Genomic DNA, 21,552 nt, shown 5'->3' with positions numbered 1-21,552 from the left:
CCGCATCTAGAGTTCATCACAGATAATTACTGTTCATCAAGGTCATCAATTTGGCTCACGTGTTTCGCTGAGTGACGAGTGGCATCGAAGTTTTTAGACTGCAAGCAGAGGCAGTTTTTCACTGTCTGAAGGTTTACAAAGGGGTAATTAACAAGTCCACAAGTCTTTAATCAGAGACATTATTGGTCTTTTACCAAGAGAGGACTTTTAGGGGGAAACTATTAATCTATCATTGTCTTGTCTGTGATTGTTTTTTCACACACACACACACACACACACACACACACACACACACACACACACACACACACACACACACACACACACACACACACACACACACACACACACACACACTAACTTTGTATCATTCCCTAGCCTCTGAACACTCACTTCTTGACCCACATCAATACAGTTTCTCTGGGAAGGCTGCCCCACTGGTCAACTTGGTTCACATTATTCAAACCAATTTTTTGTATTACATACTGTACACGCTTGATAAAAATGCCTCAATGTATTATTAGCTCTGTATATAGAAATGTTCTTTTTCTCCAGTTGGCTCAAGACTTTTCCACTTAATCCTACTACAGGTTTGTTCGAGTTCAAGTATAATTATTTTGTCAATTTACATTTTATTTCCTATCACAATGGATACAATAAATACATTCAATCAGTTGGTATTTGAGTTGCATTTTTAAAAAGACCCTTTTCAAAGAATATTCTTTATTATTCAGACAGCATTGTTAAATATATAGAAAAGTGAGACTACCAAGGGTGAAATTGGTCTATTTTATGTTGCTTCTTTCCAGTTTCAGTTTGACATCGCCTCCACTGCACTGGTTCAAGGTCATGACAGTAGTTCTTTATGCTCTATAGTCTACTGTTTTGCTGTTTGCCTCATAAAATGTATGTTGTATGCGATAACCAGAAATATCTTGTGAACCCTAAACAACAAAATCCCACTAACTCTCCGCTACCTGCAGTCACAACTCACAAATTCTCTCCTGGGGAAAAAAAAGATTACCTCGACTGCACACACCATAGAGCAGAGCATAGTGAATGCCTCCAAACTCAAACAGAAATAAAAGACCTGTGCAGATCATTGGGCTGACTATGGGAATTTTCCAAAGGAAAATTGCACCGGAGATAATAACTGTGAGGGAAACAGTATTACAGTGCAAAGGTTGCCAATCACAGAGACTTAAATTATGGTACCAATTTGGTCTCCACAGTAGATCTAAGCAGTCCATTTATAATAGAACAACCAAACCCGAAACCCCTCATTTATTGCTAGTGTTACAATAAGTTTCCATCGACATATGACTTCATCTTAAGGCTACTGCAACCAATATCACCTCACATTTAGGGACTCTGTTGCATGCAAATGAGACACAAAAGAGAATGAAAAAGATAAACCATGCTTACATGTATGCTTACTCAGCAGGGTTAACATTAAATGACAAAAGTTGATTAATATCTGAAAGCAATACAGGACGCCAGAGAGCCTTACTGCATAATATTCCATTATAGTTTTTTAATTTGAGTTGTGACCTGACGCCTGAACTTTTGGTTTGCTTTGCATTAAATCATGTGAACTTGTTCTAGTAGAAATGCAAGTATGAACCTAGAGATGATGTCCCCTTTAAGACACGGAAAAATATTTTGAATAATAATTTGTACTTCTTCTCCCTCTACATGAATATGTAAATGTTTTCATTTAAAAAATTAAACTGCTGGATACAAAGTGTGTCCTACTTCACCGACAGGTCCATTCTCTGTTTTGAGACGTCTAGTTTCAACATCACACTTGTGTCTACTCTTGGCCTCCAAACTAGTAATGTCGCAATGCTTAACTCAGATTTAATGTGAGAGGTGTACCCTCTTTTGGCAGATGAATGTGAAAACAGCTTCCAGAGACTGACTGCACATTTGTTATTCTAAAGCTCAAACATTCAAGTGAAGTGACAAAAATCATAGGGGGACCTTCAAATGATTTAATTCATTGTAACTGTGTTAAATAAAACATGATTAGTACAAGTAATTCTATGATTATCCCACTTTTTTCAGGTATCTCAGACAAATTTGATGCCACAGGGCACAGCCAGCTGTGTACATGATCCTAACTTAATGTATAGGAAGTTACAACTCCAAACGAACATCTGCGTCTCTCATGAGTTAATTCCATCAAAGTGTGTTTTGAAGATTGCAGTATTTCACAAAAACACCCAAAGGCACCTTTATGCAACCGTGGTTAAAAAGACATTAAGCGAACAGACGCTGAGTGCAGATCTACTGAGTATATATGACTCTGATAATAAAACAAAAAGGCGAGAAAATAATGTCAACAAGGAAACCGTAAAGTTGCTCATTAAGTTAGGCACATGGCATATATACAAAAAAACAGGAGCGGGGTGAGTCAGCATGCATTTACAGAGCATTAGCCCATCTGCTGATCTAGTTCTCGTAAAAAGGACTTACGAGCCTCATGAACTTTATGTGTGCTCATCAATGGCTTGCAAGAGGGTCATAAAATGAAAAGAAGTACAAAGTTTAGAGTTAACACTGCATTTTGGCAAGTTGTTATGGAAATTTGTTTGAGATAAAGCACGGCCACAAGGGCAATAAACAAGGAATTAGCAGCAACGTGTGCTGTATATTCAGATCAGGGAGTTACAAATCATCCAAAAAAAAAAAACAAGTCACAGGTGTAAAAAATGTGATTCAGTGGGCCAGAAGGAAGTGATAATGAATCACATACAAGGGAAGCATAATTAATATATCAGTGCTGTTCTATTCTTCTTAAGGATGGAGTAGTAGAGACACCGAGGGGTGTGATTAAAAGCAAATTAGAAGCATCTGAATGAATAGGTATCCATTCACTGCAAGTTCGCAAGTTTTTATCATCCTGCTATCATCCGCCTCTCCAAGGACATACCCCGCCAAATAACAAAAAAACCAAGCTAGTTGATGTTTTATTATCCTCTCGATCTCTAGCAGTACTTTAGATCCAAATGAGGCATATCACACACACACACGCGCACACACACACACGCGCACAAACACACACACACACACACACACACACACACACACACACACACACACACACACACACGCACACACCTAGATCTCTCCCTTGCGCACACAGACAGGAAAAAGATTCAAGAAACTACCCACCCACAGCAAGCACAGAGCTATCTCAGTGTTATTATTGTAATTTAAACCTTCATAGACTTTGGTTTAAAGGGCCAGTTAACCCTAATGATATGGTCGTATTTGCCAAGGTTTTGAGATGTCTGTCTCTGAGATTTATGTCCCCACTACAGCTCTATGGAAGTAAAAGTGGACAGTTTGTGGTGCTTGCAGAATTGACAAATACAAGATGCTGTTGTTTTTTTAAATGTAATTTTTAAATTTAAAAAGAATCCTAAAGAAAAATACTTTCACTTCCATTGTATCCGGGTGAATGCAGACATCAGAGCCAGATATCTAAACCTGGACATATTAAACCAAAACTACCTTCATGGCCAGGTAGCACTTGTGGTAGTTGAGAAAATAGAAAACACAAAGAGAGAAAACAACCTTAATCTTGATCATTTAAAATGTTGTCCACTAAAGCAAAAGTTGGGAAGGGGCCTTGATCCCCTCTCTTTACAACCCTGGCCTGATCTGGCATTGCTGGTGTGATTCCATTACAAGATAGGCTCTAGTTTCAGTTTTGCACTTATTTTGTCATAAAACAAAGCAAGTACTCGACAAAAAGTCTAGGGATCACCAAAGTCATTACAATTCATTCTGAGGGAGACATGAATGTGGGACCTCACCTCATGATAATCCATTCAGTTTTTATTGAGACATTTCACTTAAACCAACAATGTCAATCTCATGGTAGCACTAGAGGAAAAGTCAGGGGATTCCCAAAGTGATAGGATCATCCCATAAGCATTACAGTAGCAGTTGCAGTGATAGTGACGATAGTAGTATTATCAGTAGTGTCCTCGAAAAACAGAAACTATTGAGACAGCTTGTACACCAACAGCTCTCTTCCAGAGCTCAGCCTCTGAGGGGATTTGGATACAGTTTTGACTCACTCGTGTCAAATTTTGTATCATGTCAAAAACGAATGCATATTTTAGGCATCAAGGCACCCACAGGGACAAAACCCCAGGATACCCAGCTAGATCAGTATCAGCTGCTAAGCTGTAGCCTGAATCCTTCAAAGCCTAGTCAGTCTCATTGTTGCCTCCTGCTCCCTGTGTGATGGTGATCAAAATCATCAAATGAAAGATCCGGCCTTACTGAAGTGTCTACCAACCAAGATATATGGATTAGTGCGTCCTTTATGAGATATTATTGCTGAATGCATCACAAATGCACAACCCTACAAAAAGGCTTTTTTGTTTGTTAACAAGTCATTTGACGTTTATTTACGACGTTTCACTTTAATTAAAGTCACAGTGAAACAGCAGTTGGTTTGGTCTATAAGAGATTTTGACATTTGATTGGGTTGCAAAAAGAAAGTTGCCTTAGGATAAGTGTGGTTTTATATGATGGAAGGGTTAATTAAAACAAATCACATTTGATTGGATGCATTTTTGTAAGCGCCCCCGGGTTAAAGATGAGTCATTTAAATATTCAAAAATGCATGAGCATGTAACAATAGATCAATTAATAATTAACACAGGGACACATGATTGGAAAATATATTTTTCATTTCACTGTGCCTGAGTGATTTCTGTGGGACACTGTTTCCCCTTTAGAGTTGACAGTAACAAAGAGGGAGAGGGAGATGGTTGCTTCAAAGGTAAATGGCCAAACTCATATCAGAAACGTTGCATGTCCAGTTTCTCATGCCCTAAATTTACTCAAACAAGTTAAAGCTTCACAAGTGTATTCAGAAGCTAGATTCATATACATATTGAACCCATTTTAAAGAAGCGGATGCTTTGTAATTCAACAATATTTGTGAGAAAAGTCCATTTTCATTAGAAGCATTAAACGTCTAATCACCTCTTCCCATCGTCAGCTGTCGCAAACTAAATGTTTGTGCTGTTGAGGTCCATCTTTGTCTAGTGGGGTAAATATTAAATATACATCTCAGTAAAAAAAGCTGATGATGCACGATGAGACTGGGGAAGCACTCTGTGCAGTATAGAGCAGCCTTTGCTTAACCACAATTAATGCATATAGGGAAAGTGCATTAAGGTATTTCTATGCTGTATCCTGTGTGTCTGGGTTTAGATTTTACGTCTCACTGCAGCAGTCGACTTTCAGGAAAGACATTTTGGATTTCCTCTCAATGCAAAAGTAGGGATGTTGATGCAGTTAGATTGAAGTGATTTTGATGCTTGATTTTGAAATTCACTCCATAATACCATAATATTATAAACTGCAATGTAGTACAATCTAACACATGTTGATAATGCCAAGTTGCCTTTCAGCAAGTCCCCAGAGAGCCTTGTGTCAAAGTTTATCAACTGATACCTTTTTAGAGATAATGGTAGTGATTTTACAGCAAACTCTAACAACAACGTACAACGCAGGCTGTCATCTGAAGTGCTCATTATATTATCAGACTGTTTGACAGCTGAATGAATAAATAAACAGCTTCTACACTTCCTCATGCATAGAAATAGCTTTTAATTACTTTTTAAAATGCCCTTTGAGTGCTCAACAACTCGCTGATTAAAAGCACAATTAGAAAGAATTAAGACCCTAAAATGCTTCGCGTGGCTAACATTAAACAAAAGCAAACACGAGATACATGAGTACTCAAAAAAGATTGAACACACTTACCTTCCACAGTCTCTCCACGCGGGACAACTTGCGTGATTTCATTGTGATAGAGTGGCGGCATATGGAAAGGGCGAAGGAGGAGTGATGTACATGCAGAGAGAGAAGTGAATAATGACCTGGTCATGAACAAGACACACCTCAGCTCTCAGTGAGAATAATTCCATAGTCAGCATCTCAGCACTAAGTTCCACACATCAAGTTGAATTGAGTGCCCACGTGGGTGTGTGTGTGTGTGTGTGTGTGTGTGTGTGTGTGTGTGTGTGTGTGTGTGTGTGTGTGCGTGTGTGTGGTGTGTGTGTGTGTGTGTGGCTGTGGATGTTGGCATGGACTTATTATAAATGAAACACTGCCTTGCTTTGTCAAGTAAAGACAACGTCATCAAGGAGAGGCCGCAGTATCCCAACGAGAACTCGACACCACTGCTGTCACACCAGAAGAGGTCCCGTCAGAGCCCCGAGGGAGAATCAGGCATGAGAGGGGTGTCCGACAGCCGTCGACGGCCCCGCTACTCTTTGAAACACAACCCCAGAGGAGGAGGGTGAGGAGGGATGAAGCTAAAGCTCTCGGGCCCTTAACAACAATCAGCACTGCACCACTTACCTGAGCCATTAGCTGCATCTTGCCGTTCAGCACAGATCAGCATTACACACCACACATAGAGCTGGGCCACTTATGGCACTTTTTACCCAGTGTTGTTTATCCTGTCTCCCCTCTACTTTCCTCCCAGGAGCTATTTACCCACAACACCAGCTATCTGGATTGACAAAAGGGTTGCTCATAAAACTAGAGACTGATGAAGGCTATAATAATGAACACTTTAGGGGTCAAAGGGACAAAAACCCAGCGAAGCTAATACCTGTACGGCATCACTGAATGCACTGCGCCATCAACGCTTTGCAGAAATGTGACTGCTGCTGGACTCTCTCCCTGTTGAACTTATTTTGCTTCTGAAGGATTAAAAGCAATGCAAATAGAAAATGCTTGTATCCCTAAACCCATGCAGCAGGTAAAAAAGCAGCAAGAAAGAGTGAGACTTCTTCTTGCAGCTCTCCCTGTCCCCTCTCTGCCCTGAGCCAATAGAAACACTCTTTCTGGTGGTGCAGAATTCTAGTTTTCAGTGCACTTGAACTACAATATGATGAAAGATAAAATGGATTTTTACCCCATCAAAGCCAAAAATAAACTGCCTACTCCAGGTTTAAAAAGGCACATATCACAATTTTTAGTATGTACCGGGAAAGATGTCGCTTGTAGTGCTGAACCCAGATAATCATCACCTGACTTCAGTTACCCTTAGCATCTTTCAACTCACTGTTTTTGGCCTTGCAGCCGACAACTTAACTCTGGTTGATTTGTTTCACCATTTTCATCTGATTTGTTTCCAATCTTTAAACCCCAATGTATTCTACTCTACTCTTCCACTCTCTTGATGCTAAAGAACCAGAAGTTTCCAACAAGAGCTGGTACGGTAGAGAATAAAAATTATTATAGTATTTGACTTCCATCAGGTGGCCAGATACACAAATCAAAATCAATGCTAATGTTGTTCCATGTCTGCTTGATGAGCTATTTGTGAACACATACTGTACACTGGGGGCAGCACGGTGCTGTGGTGGTTAGCACTGTCGCCTCACAGCAAGAGGGTCACAGTCCAAAGACATGCACTTGTTAGGTTCATAAACTCTAAATTGCCCGTAGGTGTGCATGTGAGTGTGAATGGTCTCTATGTGCCCTGTGTTAGACTGGCGTCCTGTCCAGGGTGTACCCCGACTCACGCCCAATGTTTGCTGGGATTGGCTCCAGCCTCCCGCGACCCCGATGATGAATGAAGATGAATAATGAATGAATACCGTACACTTTATTGATTTTACAGCTTATTATGCTGCCCCCAAGTGGCAAAAAAATCAATAAATGCAAACTCAAAACAACAATCTCATTACCCTAAGAAGAAAAAAAGGTAAAAAAACAAAAACAAAAAAACGAAATCTATGTATTTTCTCCTCAAAAATAAAAAAGGTAAAAAAAAAAAATTTGATTTCTTAATGCATTGTGCCAAAATGGAATCCACTGTTGTTGATGGTTTATGCAATGATATAACGTTATGTGAATCTGACAGTCAGACGAACAGGCATGTAGCTTTCTCCATGAAGCTGATGAGGTGTGTGTATGTTTGCCTCAGCACATGAGCCATAATGTCAGTGCAGCAAGTTGCCTTCCTCGACACATTGAGCAATAAAGTCTCTGTATTCCCATGATGCAACAGCCAATCTGTCGAGGGGAGGAACACAAATCATTGCTGTTCGGCTTTCCTGCCTTTGGTCGGGTACCTTTTGACAGGCTGCCAGCTCCAGAATAGTGAATCACTCAATAGTGCTTTCCTGTTCTCTCCACCTCTCCGCCACACCAAACAATCATTATCTCCCCCACCTCAGTCGTGCTCGATGGGAGCTCCACACTGAACATCATCATAGTTGAGTTTGTACTCAACTCCCAGCTCGGGGAAAAGCAATCTTTTTGCTCTCATCTCCAAAGCTCTGGTTCTCATTCAGACTCCTGACTCCTGGCTTAGAGGAACAGGAGCGAAATATTGACTGGAGATGATGATGTAGGAAACGCTGTGCAGTACAGAATGCGCCTAACAGAAAAAAAAATCTCTCCCCTATGTCAATGTCCTACATGTGCCTGTACACAAGAGGTAAGTTAGCAGATACACACACACTACCAATTCAGAGTTAAGATGCAGCCAACTACTTGTCTGACCCGCCACCGTCATGTTAAACTTTCTAACAGAAGTTACAAGCTACAAATCCACCTTCATGGCTGGAGAAACAAAACACCCACCTTCATAGCTGCCTGGAAAGACAAAACTTTTCTCCTGTTGTACCTCGCAAAGACTAGGATTCACAGAAAGGTCTGGTGAGGACGCAACATGAAAACCTATCTCATTGGTTATTCATCAGAAGACTAAACCAGAGCCTGGAGGTAGGAGAGACAGAACCAATACCTGCAGACTTTTGTCACAGAAGACATTTTGACTTCTTAAACACAGGTAACTCCATCCGTAAAGGCTGCTTTTAATGTACCGTAGGTGTTGTGGTTCCAGGGCCCAGTGTAGTGCATGTTGAAGGATTAATGATGCACGTAAAGGGAACACAGCCATCATTAATATTTACCCCTGCACTTTTCCTGACCATAGCCAGTATAAAAGAAATAGACATAGCTTCTGGGTCTGAAAAGTGAAGCCAATGCTTAAAGCAGCATTCTTTCTAATGGCCAGCAGAGGACAACTCTACTGGCTCCAAAAGAAGTCCAGTTGTACAGTTGTAAGTTTTTATTTCCCTTTCACACATGCACTGCAAACCTGAACGTATCAAGACCCCATTACCCAACGGGGTTGGATGTGAGAATACAAATGTCCTAGTACAGTACAAAGCCGCTCATTCTCCAGTGTATTCACAGAGACAGAGGAGCGTGTTGATGGCATTTATACCATGCAAGACCAAACATTGGAGGAAAACAAACCTCCAACGGTGAAGAAGAAGGGTGATTTAAACGAAGACGGAAACGAAAAGTGTCTAACTGGAGAGACGGCATGATTCGGAAACTTCGGTTAGTAAGGACCGACACCAGGTGTATATCATGTCATGTCATGTCCTCCCTCTTGCCACTATACCCAGTGAGAGAAATCACTCTTATTGGTAGTTCAGCTTAAGAAAATCAGTGCACGAGTAGAGAAACAACTAACAAAAGTGAGCAAAAAGTGAAGAAGGTGTGAGATTGAAAACAAACTTGTTATATGAGGTAAGATTTTATCTTTAGCAGAAATTATTTTTAAATGTGTTGTTGTTTGCTAGCACTCGGTTGCATCGTTAACATGCTGACTGACGATCTTCTGGTTTCCCACCTGCTGGTATGGAGAGTTATCCTTTCACGTAAGCACAGAATGTACATGCTACTTGCCATTGGTTGTAGTGTTTGCAGTGTGTTCAAGTCCACTTTTTGGATGAGACACAGACGACGTGAGGCGATGCAAAAGTTGGCCTTTGTCACCACTAGCTCTTTGAAGTCTGCTTTGTTTGTCCCTGCCTGAACACTAGCGATCTTTCTCCTCTGCAGTGACACTGTTGCTACAAATGTACAAAAGATACCGTACTTGTTGCTTCTGTCATTGTTTCCCTCCAGGATTTGTGACACTGTGTCATGGACCTGGTGACTTTCAAGCTCTGCCTTTCTTTTGCCATTCTGTGTGTTTGCATGTTTTTTATGTACCACTTTGTGCTTGCGTGTCTCCCACGGGTGTGTCGCTGCTGTATCATGGCATGGTCGATAAGCGAATTGGCCCGTGTGACACAACGGATTACTGCTGCCTAGTCTCAGCCCAGAGAAAGACTGTGAGAGGGCTCGGGAGAAATGGCAGCTTCACTCCGCTGCTCTTATTCTAGCTGACAGAAATGTTGCAGGAGAAATTTCCTTCACTAGCTTTAAGGTTCTGTCTTAATTATTAATGATTATTTTCTCTTTTCATTAGAAAAAGGAACATTTGTAAACATGAAGTGTTGCTGCACAGTGGGTTAGTAAGGGGGGGGGGGTCCAGTGCCTTGCTCAAAGACACTTCAGCAGAACACCTCGCTGCTCTGGGATAAATTGGCTGTTGGCAGCCGAAATGCACTATCTGGTTTCAATACACCTCTCTGCAACCCCCTTTTCATTAAATGTGGAAATTAGGCAATGCCACTGCTGATTTATCATTCGCCTCTGTCACAGACCTGGCAAAGGCCTTTGTCTGTGTCTGCAGGTCAGAAATCCCTCAATGTGGCTGATGTATAACCTTTCCAATCCTAATGAGAGGTGACATTATGTTCCTCTTCCTGGATCTGGATGAGACACTCTTGACTGTGGCAGCTGGTTGGTTTTAGTTTCAGAAGCTGTGGAGGAAACCAGCCACTATTGTTTGTTTGTTTTTTTTTGGTACAAGTAGGATTATAGGTTTTATTGGTACTGGCGACACAGCAGTGGCAAATACTTTGTCTGAGTCTGTGTGAGCCAGAGCCAAGCGGGAGCTCACTGTACTGTATGATGATGTGTAGGTGCATTGATTGAAACAGAACAGTCTCGAACCGGAGCATGGAAAAGCAATAATGTTTTCCTGCATGTGCTTGGCATTTTAAACATCAATGAAATGACACAATCGAATGGATAAAAGCTCTGATATTTCAACAAATGGACAACACAAGAGTAAACTCATGCTTGTTCTACAATACCATCTCTTTCCTTCCTCCAAAAGAGCTGCACTGCTGTTCATCAACCACCACGTTACCAATACAGTAAATTCTCAAAAGAAAAACATTGAAAATACAGCCTGAAGTTATGAACAAAAAAACAGATATATGCAAAGGGAAAAAAAGGAAAAGGAGTTGGATTAAATGGCAGTTATATTTAGCAACAAATGGCAGTTATATTTAGCAACACATTCACATAAAGTTTAAAAGCAATCTTTAAGATCCACAGTGACACACACATCTGTGGAGAGTGATGTGACTACCATCAAGAAGCAGAAGATCAAAGATGACAAAATGGATTTTTACTTTTTTTTTTTTCAATGCATGAATATTTAACTGGCTACATTTTCAGCCACACAGATTACAGCTAGTCAAAATATCAGAGAGAAGAGGATTTCAAATGTGATGTGAATAGAACATAAAACAAAATGCCTACATGGAGGCTTAAGGACATACAACAAACTATTTGTTTGTAACTTTACATGATTTTTCAGAGCAGAACATCTAGTTCAGCATCAACCATTCTGCAGGATCCTTGCCTCATCGGAAAGTAATAAGGCCCCTCTGTATTCAAACACTGACTAATATCCACTGTCAGCTTGTGTAATAATACAGTAAATCATCAGGAGGAAGAGGCACTGCCTCCCAGCAAAGCAGCAACCTGCTGACGCACTGTTGACAGGTCCGTGGAGGTGGTGGGGGAAGGGCAGTGTGGCAGGGGATGATCGATGGCTTGTCAACAGAGCGTTGAGGTGCCGGTGTGGGGGATGGATGACCTGCTGGGATGCCCTCTGGGAACAGAGGAGCAAAACACAAACAAAAAAACAGGTCGATGGTGATTAAGTCTGTCAGAAGCAACCAAGCCCCTGAAACAGGAGAGGCTGATAGTCATTAGGAGCCAAAGGGAAATGACTGTTTCCAGAATGGAGGAGAGAAAGAAAAGACGGCCTTGCTTGTTTTGGTGTATGTAGTATGTTGCATGACGCCAGCAAAGGATGCTCAGTGTGCAATGTGAGAGCTGCGTCATCTCCAGATGGCAGTCAGAGTCACCAGTGAGCTGCAGCCTGCGTTCCACAGAGCCTATACAGCCTAACCCGCTCCACCTTTGCAACCATGGCAACGCCGAGCAAGAGGTCCTGCTGAGGATGCCGTGCTGTCCTAGGGGAGGAACTGCACTGGGTGACGGCATGCTTGCCTTATTTGCCCTTTCCTACATGCAGGTTTGAATGGTGAGCAACCTTGTGTTTCTTTAGTTGTCTTTAATTTGATTTTGTTTAACCTTATTTCATGATAAAAACATATTCAGTTTATCTTTATTTACCTGTAAAAAGCTTTTAATGTTTGGGTTTTAATTTTTGCCTTGTGTGAGGCATTTTGTAATGTATTTTTTTAAGTGCACTAAAAACATGAATTTTATGTTTTTCAGCTCAAAACAAATTAACTTTGTGATTTAGCCCAGACCACAAAACGCCAATCAAATGACATCACATGTTACTCTACATTTTCAACTACACACAGACTCCTGACATCTTCAGAAGTTTTCTGATGACTCTGCTTTAGTTGGATCATATATCAGAAGGTTAGGCAGAGTGCAGGGCTGTGGTGGTTATCTTGCATGTTGCATGGTATGATCAGAACCATCGGCAGCTCAACGTGACAAAGACAAAGGTTCTGGATCTAAGGAGGGCCAAGGCACCCGTGACCCCTGTTGCCCTCCAGGGGGTCAGTTTGGACTTCGTGGAGGACTACAAGTACCCAAGAGTGTATACTGACAAGTAATTGGAAGAACACTGAACACTGAAGCCCTCTACAAGAAGAGCGAGAGCCGCCTCTATTTTCTGAGGAGGATGAGGTCCATGAACTTCGGCACGACAGTGCTGACGATTGTTGTATAAGCCTGTGGTGGCCAGTGCTACTCTGTCTTCTGTTGTGTGCTCAGGAAGCAGGTTGAGAGCAGTGGACTCTCACAGAATCAACAAACCAATCTGCAAGGCCAGGGATGTTGTGGGGGTGGAGCTGGATCCTGGCGGCAGTGTCAGAGAGGAAAATGCTGTCCGAGCTACGTGTCATCTTGGAAAATGCCTCCCACCCACTCCAGGACACAGGTCAAACACAGGAGTACATTAAGGGCCAAGACCAATTCCACTGAGATGCACACAGAGCACCACAGCAAGTCATTTGTGCCTGTGGCCATCAAACTTTTCAACTCCTCAGTAGACAGGCCCTTGGACTTATTTTACCCCTGCCAACAGCTATAACCCACAAACTTATTTATAATTTATATCTTCAACTGTCCAATACAGTGAATAATAATTCAGTGTGCAGGGGCGACCTCTAGCTCATCTGGTAGAGTGTGCGCCCCGTGTAGCCTCAGTCCTTGGCAGTGGCCCGGGTCCAAATCTGTCCTTTGTTGTCATCCCTTCTCTGTCTCCCTGCTTTCCTGTTTGTCTGGATCTACTATATTGATAATAATAATAATAATAATAATAATAATAATAATAACAATAATAATCATAATACATTTCAACAAATATTCTAATTTATGTATACTATTCTCGCATTTTAACACTAAATTACAGATCCCATTTTCAGCATTATTATTTACACTGTTATATATTATATACATTTTTAAACATATTTCTTATTTCCATATATTGTTATTTATTGAAGAATGTACATAGCTTTACATACTAACTTCTATTTTTAAGAGATCAATAAAGTATTTCTGAATGTGATTACAGTACAAACAAAACTGTACTCTCCGAGAGGCTCTGGTTTTAAAGCATGCACTGTATGTACAAAAGGGCCTAGGTATTACACTTGATGTATTCACCAAGGGACCGGGGGGCCCTACTAGTTAACACTGTAAGCCCCGGGACCAACCCATTGTTGGTTCAGATGGTCATGAGTGGTCAGATCACACTCAGGCCCCAGGTGCCGTAGTCATCAGCTTACCTTTAAAACACCAAGGGGTCTGGGGGTCCTTACATTGTAATTGCTGAGGGGTCTGGGGGAGGGGGGGGCATACTGACCTGCTTTTGAGTGACATGTCTCAAGTAGTCCATCTTACCAGATCTACACTGTATTACACGTGACATTCTCCTCCCCTTCCACTATCTCTACTATTTATTTTGCAAGGGCATGCATCTGGGGCTTAGCGCTAATTGTAATTGATTTAAAGAAATACAAACAAGGCAACTTTTTCCCCCTATAGCAGTATGATAATCTGTGCAGCCAGACTGTTCTCCAGTGCTGACACATCGCTGTGGTCCGTGCTCGCAATATGCGTCTATCTATACTATCCCTCAAGTAAAAACTGCCAGGTGTTACTTCAAAATACAAAGCAAATAGTGTCGGCCTTTGGGTTTAAAGTGCTCACCAGAAAACTGCAAAGTCACCATTTTGAATCCTAGCATGTGTTTGCACATTTTTTGCAATGGGCTTTGTTGTAAAAGGGGTTCATTGCAGGACACCATCATCATTATGGATGAGTGCAGTAGGCAAAAAAGTCAGGGGCGTCCATCAGCAAGCGGTCGCCACCAGAAGCATATACAGTTAGGCTGGCCACTGAGATAATGAGGACAGCCTATCACATCTCACTGCTCTCTTTCTTTTATCTGACTGCTCTTGTTGAGCTCAGTCTGGCTGATTTATGTGAGCTTCTGGATCTCAAAGGAAGAACTGAGCTGAACTAAGACTTGAGAACTGGGCCAAACTGTCTTACTCAGATCTGGAGTGTCTGTAAGTAAGGAAAGCGTGTGTGTATGTGTGTTTGTGTGTTTTTGTGTGTGTGTGTGTGTATGACAGAGTGAGAGAGAGAGAGAGGGGGAGAGAGAGAGAGAGAGAGAGAGAGAGAGAGAGAGAGAGAGAGAGAGAGAGAGAGAGAGAGAGAGAGAGAGAGAGAGGGAGAGAGAGAGAGAGAGAGAGAGAGGGAGAGAGAGAGAGAGAGGGAGAGAGAAAGCCCTGGGCAGAAGTATCTGTATACATTTTTACACTTAATTCACACAGGGTGATTTATGATTCCCTCCTTTTGAACTCCAATTTCCTGCAACTGAAAGCACGATAACATAATCATGTAGGTATAACGATGCTTTACATGAGTAACTCTAAAATCTCAAGATAAGAATACACCCTAAAATACAATGATTACATGCTAGTAATCTCTTAAGAGAAATCTCATAGCCCACAGCTCTTTGTGTTCATCCCTGGAGATGTAGCCTATGTAACCTTGATGTTTCAAAACCTTGTCTTTGCCACCAGCCACCTCAAGGATAATATCACACCTTTTCTCCGTCATACATATATTTCAACCAAGAGCAGAGCATTAAAAATAATACCGGAACACATTTTTCCAGTATACAAAAAATCTGTAGCCTCAGAGGAGAAGACAATCGTTATGCATTTTAGAGCATCATGCTAGTCTCAAATTAAGGTAGCCCTGTGGGAAATTAGCTTTTCACTAACAACTAGTATTCATAGTTAAACATGTACAAACGGTTGCCATCATACAATTACAATAAGCAAGCAGCAAAAATGTTGTGTTACATTTCTTTGATGATTTGATGATCTATAATGAACAGTATAAAACATGTATGAACTTGAATCAAAGTAGTCATGAAACAAGCCAGTAGCTGAAATTAGTTATTAAAATGTTCTGAGATCCTGCTTGAGCCAGAAACCTGTGATGCGCCTTAATTATAATCAGTAAAACTCATTTAGGAAACTGACATGTAATAAATCCCCAAACTCTAAAAGCAGAGACTGTTTAAATCACCAAATCAAAAACAATTGGGCTTCACTTTGACTTAAAAACAAGGAGTCAAACTACATAGTGGCACTTTAAAGACTGTTGTCTGCCATTGGAAGAGTCAGACGGGCATTCACTTAAGAACATTACCTCTTTTGAATCTTTGATTGTAAGGACTTATCATATTGTTTTGGTCTTATATTTTAGTTTGTATAAAGATATAGCTTATATCACATTTAATTTGTGTTTTTTGTGTTAACTGGTTTGTCTTATTGAATTGGTATTAGCTATTATGCACGTACATATTCATTATTTATCTGCTCCTCTATGAAAGGTGTCATCTTGTTTTGCATTATGGTATTCATGTGTTGGAATAATTTAAGTCAAACTGTTCAGTGAGAAGTTGGCAAATCTTCATGTATACAGTTCTAAGAAAACCTGCATGAATACATTGCCACTTGATAAAATGTTCTCTGCTTTTGTCTGTATGTAAAGAAAAAGTCAACACAGCACCAGGTCATAAGTGACCCAGGGCTCCAGTCTGAAGGTGGAATGTCAGCGTATTTCACCGTTACATACAACAACAATTAATTAAGGACACTTGTGGGTTTCAATTTGCAGTAAAGGGTACTGACGGGAAAAAAAGAAATACTGCTGATGTCTCCCTAGGTGACTCAAACTCTAACACAAAAAACTGATGCTCACACACAGAGTACCAAATAACCAATCCCAAAACACACAGGCACACACTACAAATGCTGCAGTAAACACGTTAAACAGTTTTTATCAAAAAAATCTAATTATATTACTTTTTTACCAGCTTTGATAAAAAAAAAAAGAAAAGAAGAAGAAATTGAACCTGCATCTTGGACTGAAGTATTTGAGAAACAGGCTGACAACCGTGCAGGTAAGTAGATAATGACGTTTCCAATCCAGTCAATTTGTGCCCTCTCCCTCGCCTAGCGTTTTGAAACTTTTTCTGGGAGGAGTTGGAAATAGCACTCCTTGAAATGGTCACCTCCTCTCCCGAGGCTGAATGCAATTTCATGCTTCAGCACGACTCAGGGGGACACCGGGACTAAAGGTAACCTCAAGGTTAACTGTGCAAACCTAATAAATATGTTGGAAATCCAGCAGCACAATAACAGCTCCTGGTCACGCTCCTAAGATCCAATCCCAAGGTTTAATTGCTAGAGAAAATCGTGATTTCGAATACAACAGCAGTGTATCTCATAAAACGAACATAGAGGCTCTTAAAGGAAAGCGGGGAAATATGGCGAGCACCATGTCCAGCCTAGGTGTTGTTGTCGACAGCAGTGCCAGCGTTCATCCTGTTTCCAAGCTTATCCTTTGATTCCTGATGTGACAGACATCAGTTATTCTGAGAAATGTCAAAGTTTTTTCAGTTATTTAAAGATAAAAGGCCAGTTAAGTACACTTGTGTTTTGCTCTTGGTCTGGACTCATCTGCCAACACACGTAAAAACTAGTCGCTTCATCAGACAGAGAGTACACACATGTATAGGCAAACAGGGTTTCGACAAAGTATGGAAATGTATGGAAAAGTCTGGGATTTAATTTGAGTAATTTTCAGGTCTGGATAAGTATGGGAAAAGAGCATGGAAAAATGTTTGTGTTATTTCCAGACTATTATCTCCTAAACTGATTTTGGTCTGCTTACTTAATGATGCTGCTATAGGCCTAGTCTGCCTGGGGATAATACTGTTCCTGATACTCTTGAGCTTCTATCATCTGTAAGTATCATTCATATCTCATCAATGCATGTTACTAATTCAACTTCTTCCTGGAGTTGTTTGTGCGTTGTCGTCTCACAGGTCTCTGCTGATCGTGGTGGTGCCTGCTGCCGTGGTCAAGCATGACGCTTCCTGCTGCTATTATTATTACTACTCATATATACTATCATTAGTTTTATGAATTCTAAAATTTGTAGCCATAAAAACATCACCAGTAATATATCTCATTTTATGGCAGCTGTTATTACCACTACTCATCATTGATCATATTTACCACCATAATTATTATCATTGTCATATTCTGTCATCCTAGCTGTAGTTATTTCTACTATTTTACTATATCAACTGTCATAACATATAAGTCATATTCACATTACTATAGATATTATTACAGTTAATTTGTGGTTGCTTGTATCTCTGGAAGTGTCTCCCTCTCTGTCTTTGTCTCTCTCTGTCCATCTGTGTGTCTTTTCTCTCTCTCTCTCCTTTTCTTCCTCCCCAACCGGTCAAGACAGATGGCCTTCCTCCATAGAGCTGGGTCTGTCCGACGTTGCCGCCTGTTAGAGGGAAGGTTTTCATTGTCACTGTGTGCACAAGATTGCTACTCATTATGAATAAGTCATAGAGTGTGGCCTTTACCTACTCCCTATGTTAAGTGTCCTGAGATAACATTTGTTATGAATTAGCACTGTAAATAAAATAAAATTGCAAGGAATTGAACTAATCATCCATTTATTCATTCATCTTCAACCGCTTGTCCCTATCGGGGTCACGGGGGGTTGGAGCCAATCCCAGCTGACATTGGGCGCGAAGCGGGGTACACCCTGGACAGGACGCCAGTCTAACACAGGGCACATAGAGACGAACAGAGACAGAGAACCTAATTGAATTAATATATAAATTAAAACAAGCTTACTAACGCAACACAGCCTACATGTAGATGATGTGCAACTACTCACGCTGGCTGTTGAAGGGTGTCGGGTTACAATGGTTACCGTTCACTGTGTGACTGTGATTCTTATTTGTTGAATTTTTTCCATACGTGTCGTCATAAAATGTCGACATTTTATTTATGGTTTATTTTTATTTTACTTATTTACAAATATGTTGCCTCCATAAAAGTCAGAGAAGCAAAGACTTTTCTGTTTTCCATTGTAGTTCCTGGTTAATTGTACATCCCTGCTGTTACTGTCTGTAGGGGTTGCAGGTACACAGTTATTAATTGCACTCTTTTAGCATTTAGCTTGAATAAAAGTGTATTGAACATGTCTTGGTTTGAACGTCATTCTCGTATATGAAATACAATACGTATGTAAAAGTGTCTTGTAATTACTTGGCAACATTATGGCATACATAGTCAGAATTTAACATCTGTGCTAAAAGTTGGATTTTTAAACCATTTATTTACATAAGCATGTAACAATTGGTATTCAGATGTTAAATATTGACTGAAAAATCCTCTGAGAAGTCTGGAAAAGTAGGGAATTTAGAAATAGAAAATGTGTAGGAACCCATGGCAAACCAAAGACTAGAGCAGCTGTGTTCCCTTAGGGGTAGGGATATCACAATATGAGATATTGATATCACGATTATTGTCAGAGTAAATATCATGATTTTAGGTTTTTCCACAATTACTAATTTATTATTCAACACTATGGAAGGAAAAAGACTCACACGCATTTGTTTTCTTCAGATATAAGGCTGGAATGTCAGTCTTTTTGTCAGTGCATCAGGTGAACGACACAACTCTCTCTCACACACACACACACATACACACACACACTATACAAAGCGGTGCACACACACGTGTTACATGACTTGCAAAAGGAGATTTCACCGCACACACGAACAATGTGACGCACAAGATTTGTTTTCACAGGGCAACCATGCAGGAATCAGAACGCCATAGATTTCAAAGCTTCCACAAATTGTGCGGTTATGAAATCTTGAAGTTTTGTAACCGCGGTTTTGGTAAAAGAAGTTCATCCCTGCTAGTTGGTTTCTCCTCTTTGGTTTGAGGAGGGATACTCAGTGATTATCTGTCTCTGAGATCTTTTGTTGAAAAAAATGATTACATAGAGATACCAGAAACAACCACCACCATGATGAAAGCTAGATAGCAACAAAAGATGTGGAGAAAAAGCATTGTCTGTTGAGTGGAGTTGTGCAATGTGTTTGTGTCTGATGCACCATTAACTATTTGTATTTGCTGTTCTACATTTTGTGTGTGCATTATCGGAGAAAAAAACAGCTGGAAAGACAACCTGCACAACTCCAAGTGGTATAAAGGTCTTCAAATACTCTTGAAGCAACTGTCTGTCCGGTGGACAAAAGCAAAGCCTTACTTTCATTAGGGACATCTTATAGTTATGGGGCCAAAATAGTACATTAAACTCATTTCAATTATGTGGCACTTGAAGTCAGATTTGAACACTTATAAAGGCAATGATGAACCTAAAACAACATGACTAAACATCACGGCCCAAGCAGCCATCTTGACCTACAGATTGTTGCATAGCTCCAAACTAAATAGGACTCCTATCCTCATCTCTCAAAATGCAAACTGAATTACTAGCAGTAGCACGTTAGAGTCTACTGGACTTGGTGTTTGGTCTTGAAGACAATTTCACAGCTCATTTAAGAGGCCCAACGTTTTTAGAGACTTCTTCCCCTTTGACTAAATTGTTTTGTTTTTTTTGGCTCTAGTGCATTAACTGCCAACATGGGGACCAAAAACAAAACACAACAAAGCTTCAAAATGATCAATTTACAAAAACTGTGGGTCTCTCTACAAATTCATCCATGTTTTGCCACATCTATGACCAAATTATATTCTTTGCAATTTCAGCACCAAAGACAGCGCCAGAGGAGAGGACAGGCTCTACCTACACACACACACACAGACACACACACACGCACGCACGCACGCACGCACGCACACACACACACACACACACACACACACACACACACACACACACACACACACACACACACACACACACACACACACACACACACACACACACACACACACACACACACAGAACAGAGAATCACGGTGATGATTTTCACATCATCATCCTTGTCTGTTAGACACCTGCCAATGACATGGACCCTAAAAAGAGTCAGGTGACATTCCTCTGATTTCATATTTGGCAAAATACAAAGACAGTGAACACAGCAGCTTTCATCAGGACCTATCCAACAGACTCTGTAGACAGCTTCACGCAAAAAAAAACTAAAATGCAACCAAACACAACTCAAAAGAGTTAAGCTGCCATAGATTAAATAACATTTTTGAAAAACTTTCTTGACCACCCTGCAAAAAGTGTTTTCCATATCTCCAGGGCCTGTGTGTGTGTGTGTGTGTGTGTGTGTGTGTGTGTGTGTGTGTGTGTGTGTGTGTATATATATATATATATATATATATATATATATACGTATATGCATGTATCTGTGTGTCTGTGTGTTCTCTAAACTAAACATAAACATCCGGAGATTTTTTACACATAAAAATGTGGAGATTTTTTCATAAGGCAGGGATATGTTCGCAAATAAAGTAGAAGTGTCTTACATCCTCATCCTCCCTCGAGCTTTTTTTGCGGTACTGGGCGTGAGGTCTGCCATCGACGAGTTGCTGAGGGGTCTTTGCTGCGTTTTCCTCGTCTGCAACCTGTCCACCCAGAAGGTGACTGGCCTCAGGTGGGTGCGGGAAGGAATTGGCCGTATTAATCTTCCCGGTGAATCTCTGATACAGCGAAGCCATATTATAGGTCCAGTCCAAATAAAACAACTTACAGCATGTCAGAGCCACAGACGAGTCGGGTATTTTTTTTTAGGAGGAAGGGGTCAGATCTATTGTTTCTGTGCTCTTCGAGAAGAACTGATGGCAGACAGCCAGATTTCACCTCCGGGATGGAGCAAAAAAAAAAAAAAAGATAGCAGATACCGAGCTGGTAAATAAGTATGCACAG

At 40.7% G+C, this 21,552-nt stretch overlaps 1 protein-coding gene across 1 annotated transcript in view; it reads right to left on the bottom strand.

Moving 5' to 3' along the window:
• Positions 1–21,344, bottom strand: part of LOC310957265 (A-type potassium channel modulatory protein DPP6-like) — a gene marked incomplete at its 5' end in the record, with an annotated part of 62,964 nt that extends 41,620 nt beyond the window's left edge. The window contains one exon of the mRNA XM_083927756.1: positions 21,153–21,344. Within this exon, the coding sequence (XP_083783882.1) occupies positions 21,153–21,344 (192 nt within the window). The remainder of the gene's footprint in view (positions 1–21,152) is intronic.
• Between the last annotated feature and the right edge of the window lie 208 nt (positions 21,345–21,552).

The sequence above is a fragment of the Echiichthys vipera genome, assembly GCF_963691815.1.
Source record: "Echiichthys vipera genome assembly, chromosome: 15".
NCBI lineage: Eukaryota > Metazoa > Chordata > Actinopteri > Perciformes > Trachinidae > Echiichthys > Echiichthys vipera.
The sequence above is the reverse complement of the archived record's forward strand: the minus strand, read 5'-3'. Positions and strand labels throughout refer to the sequence as shown.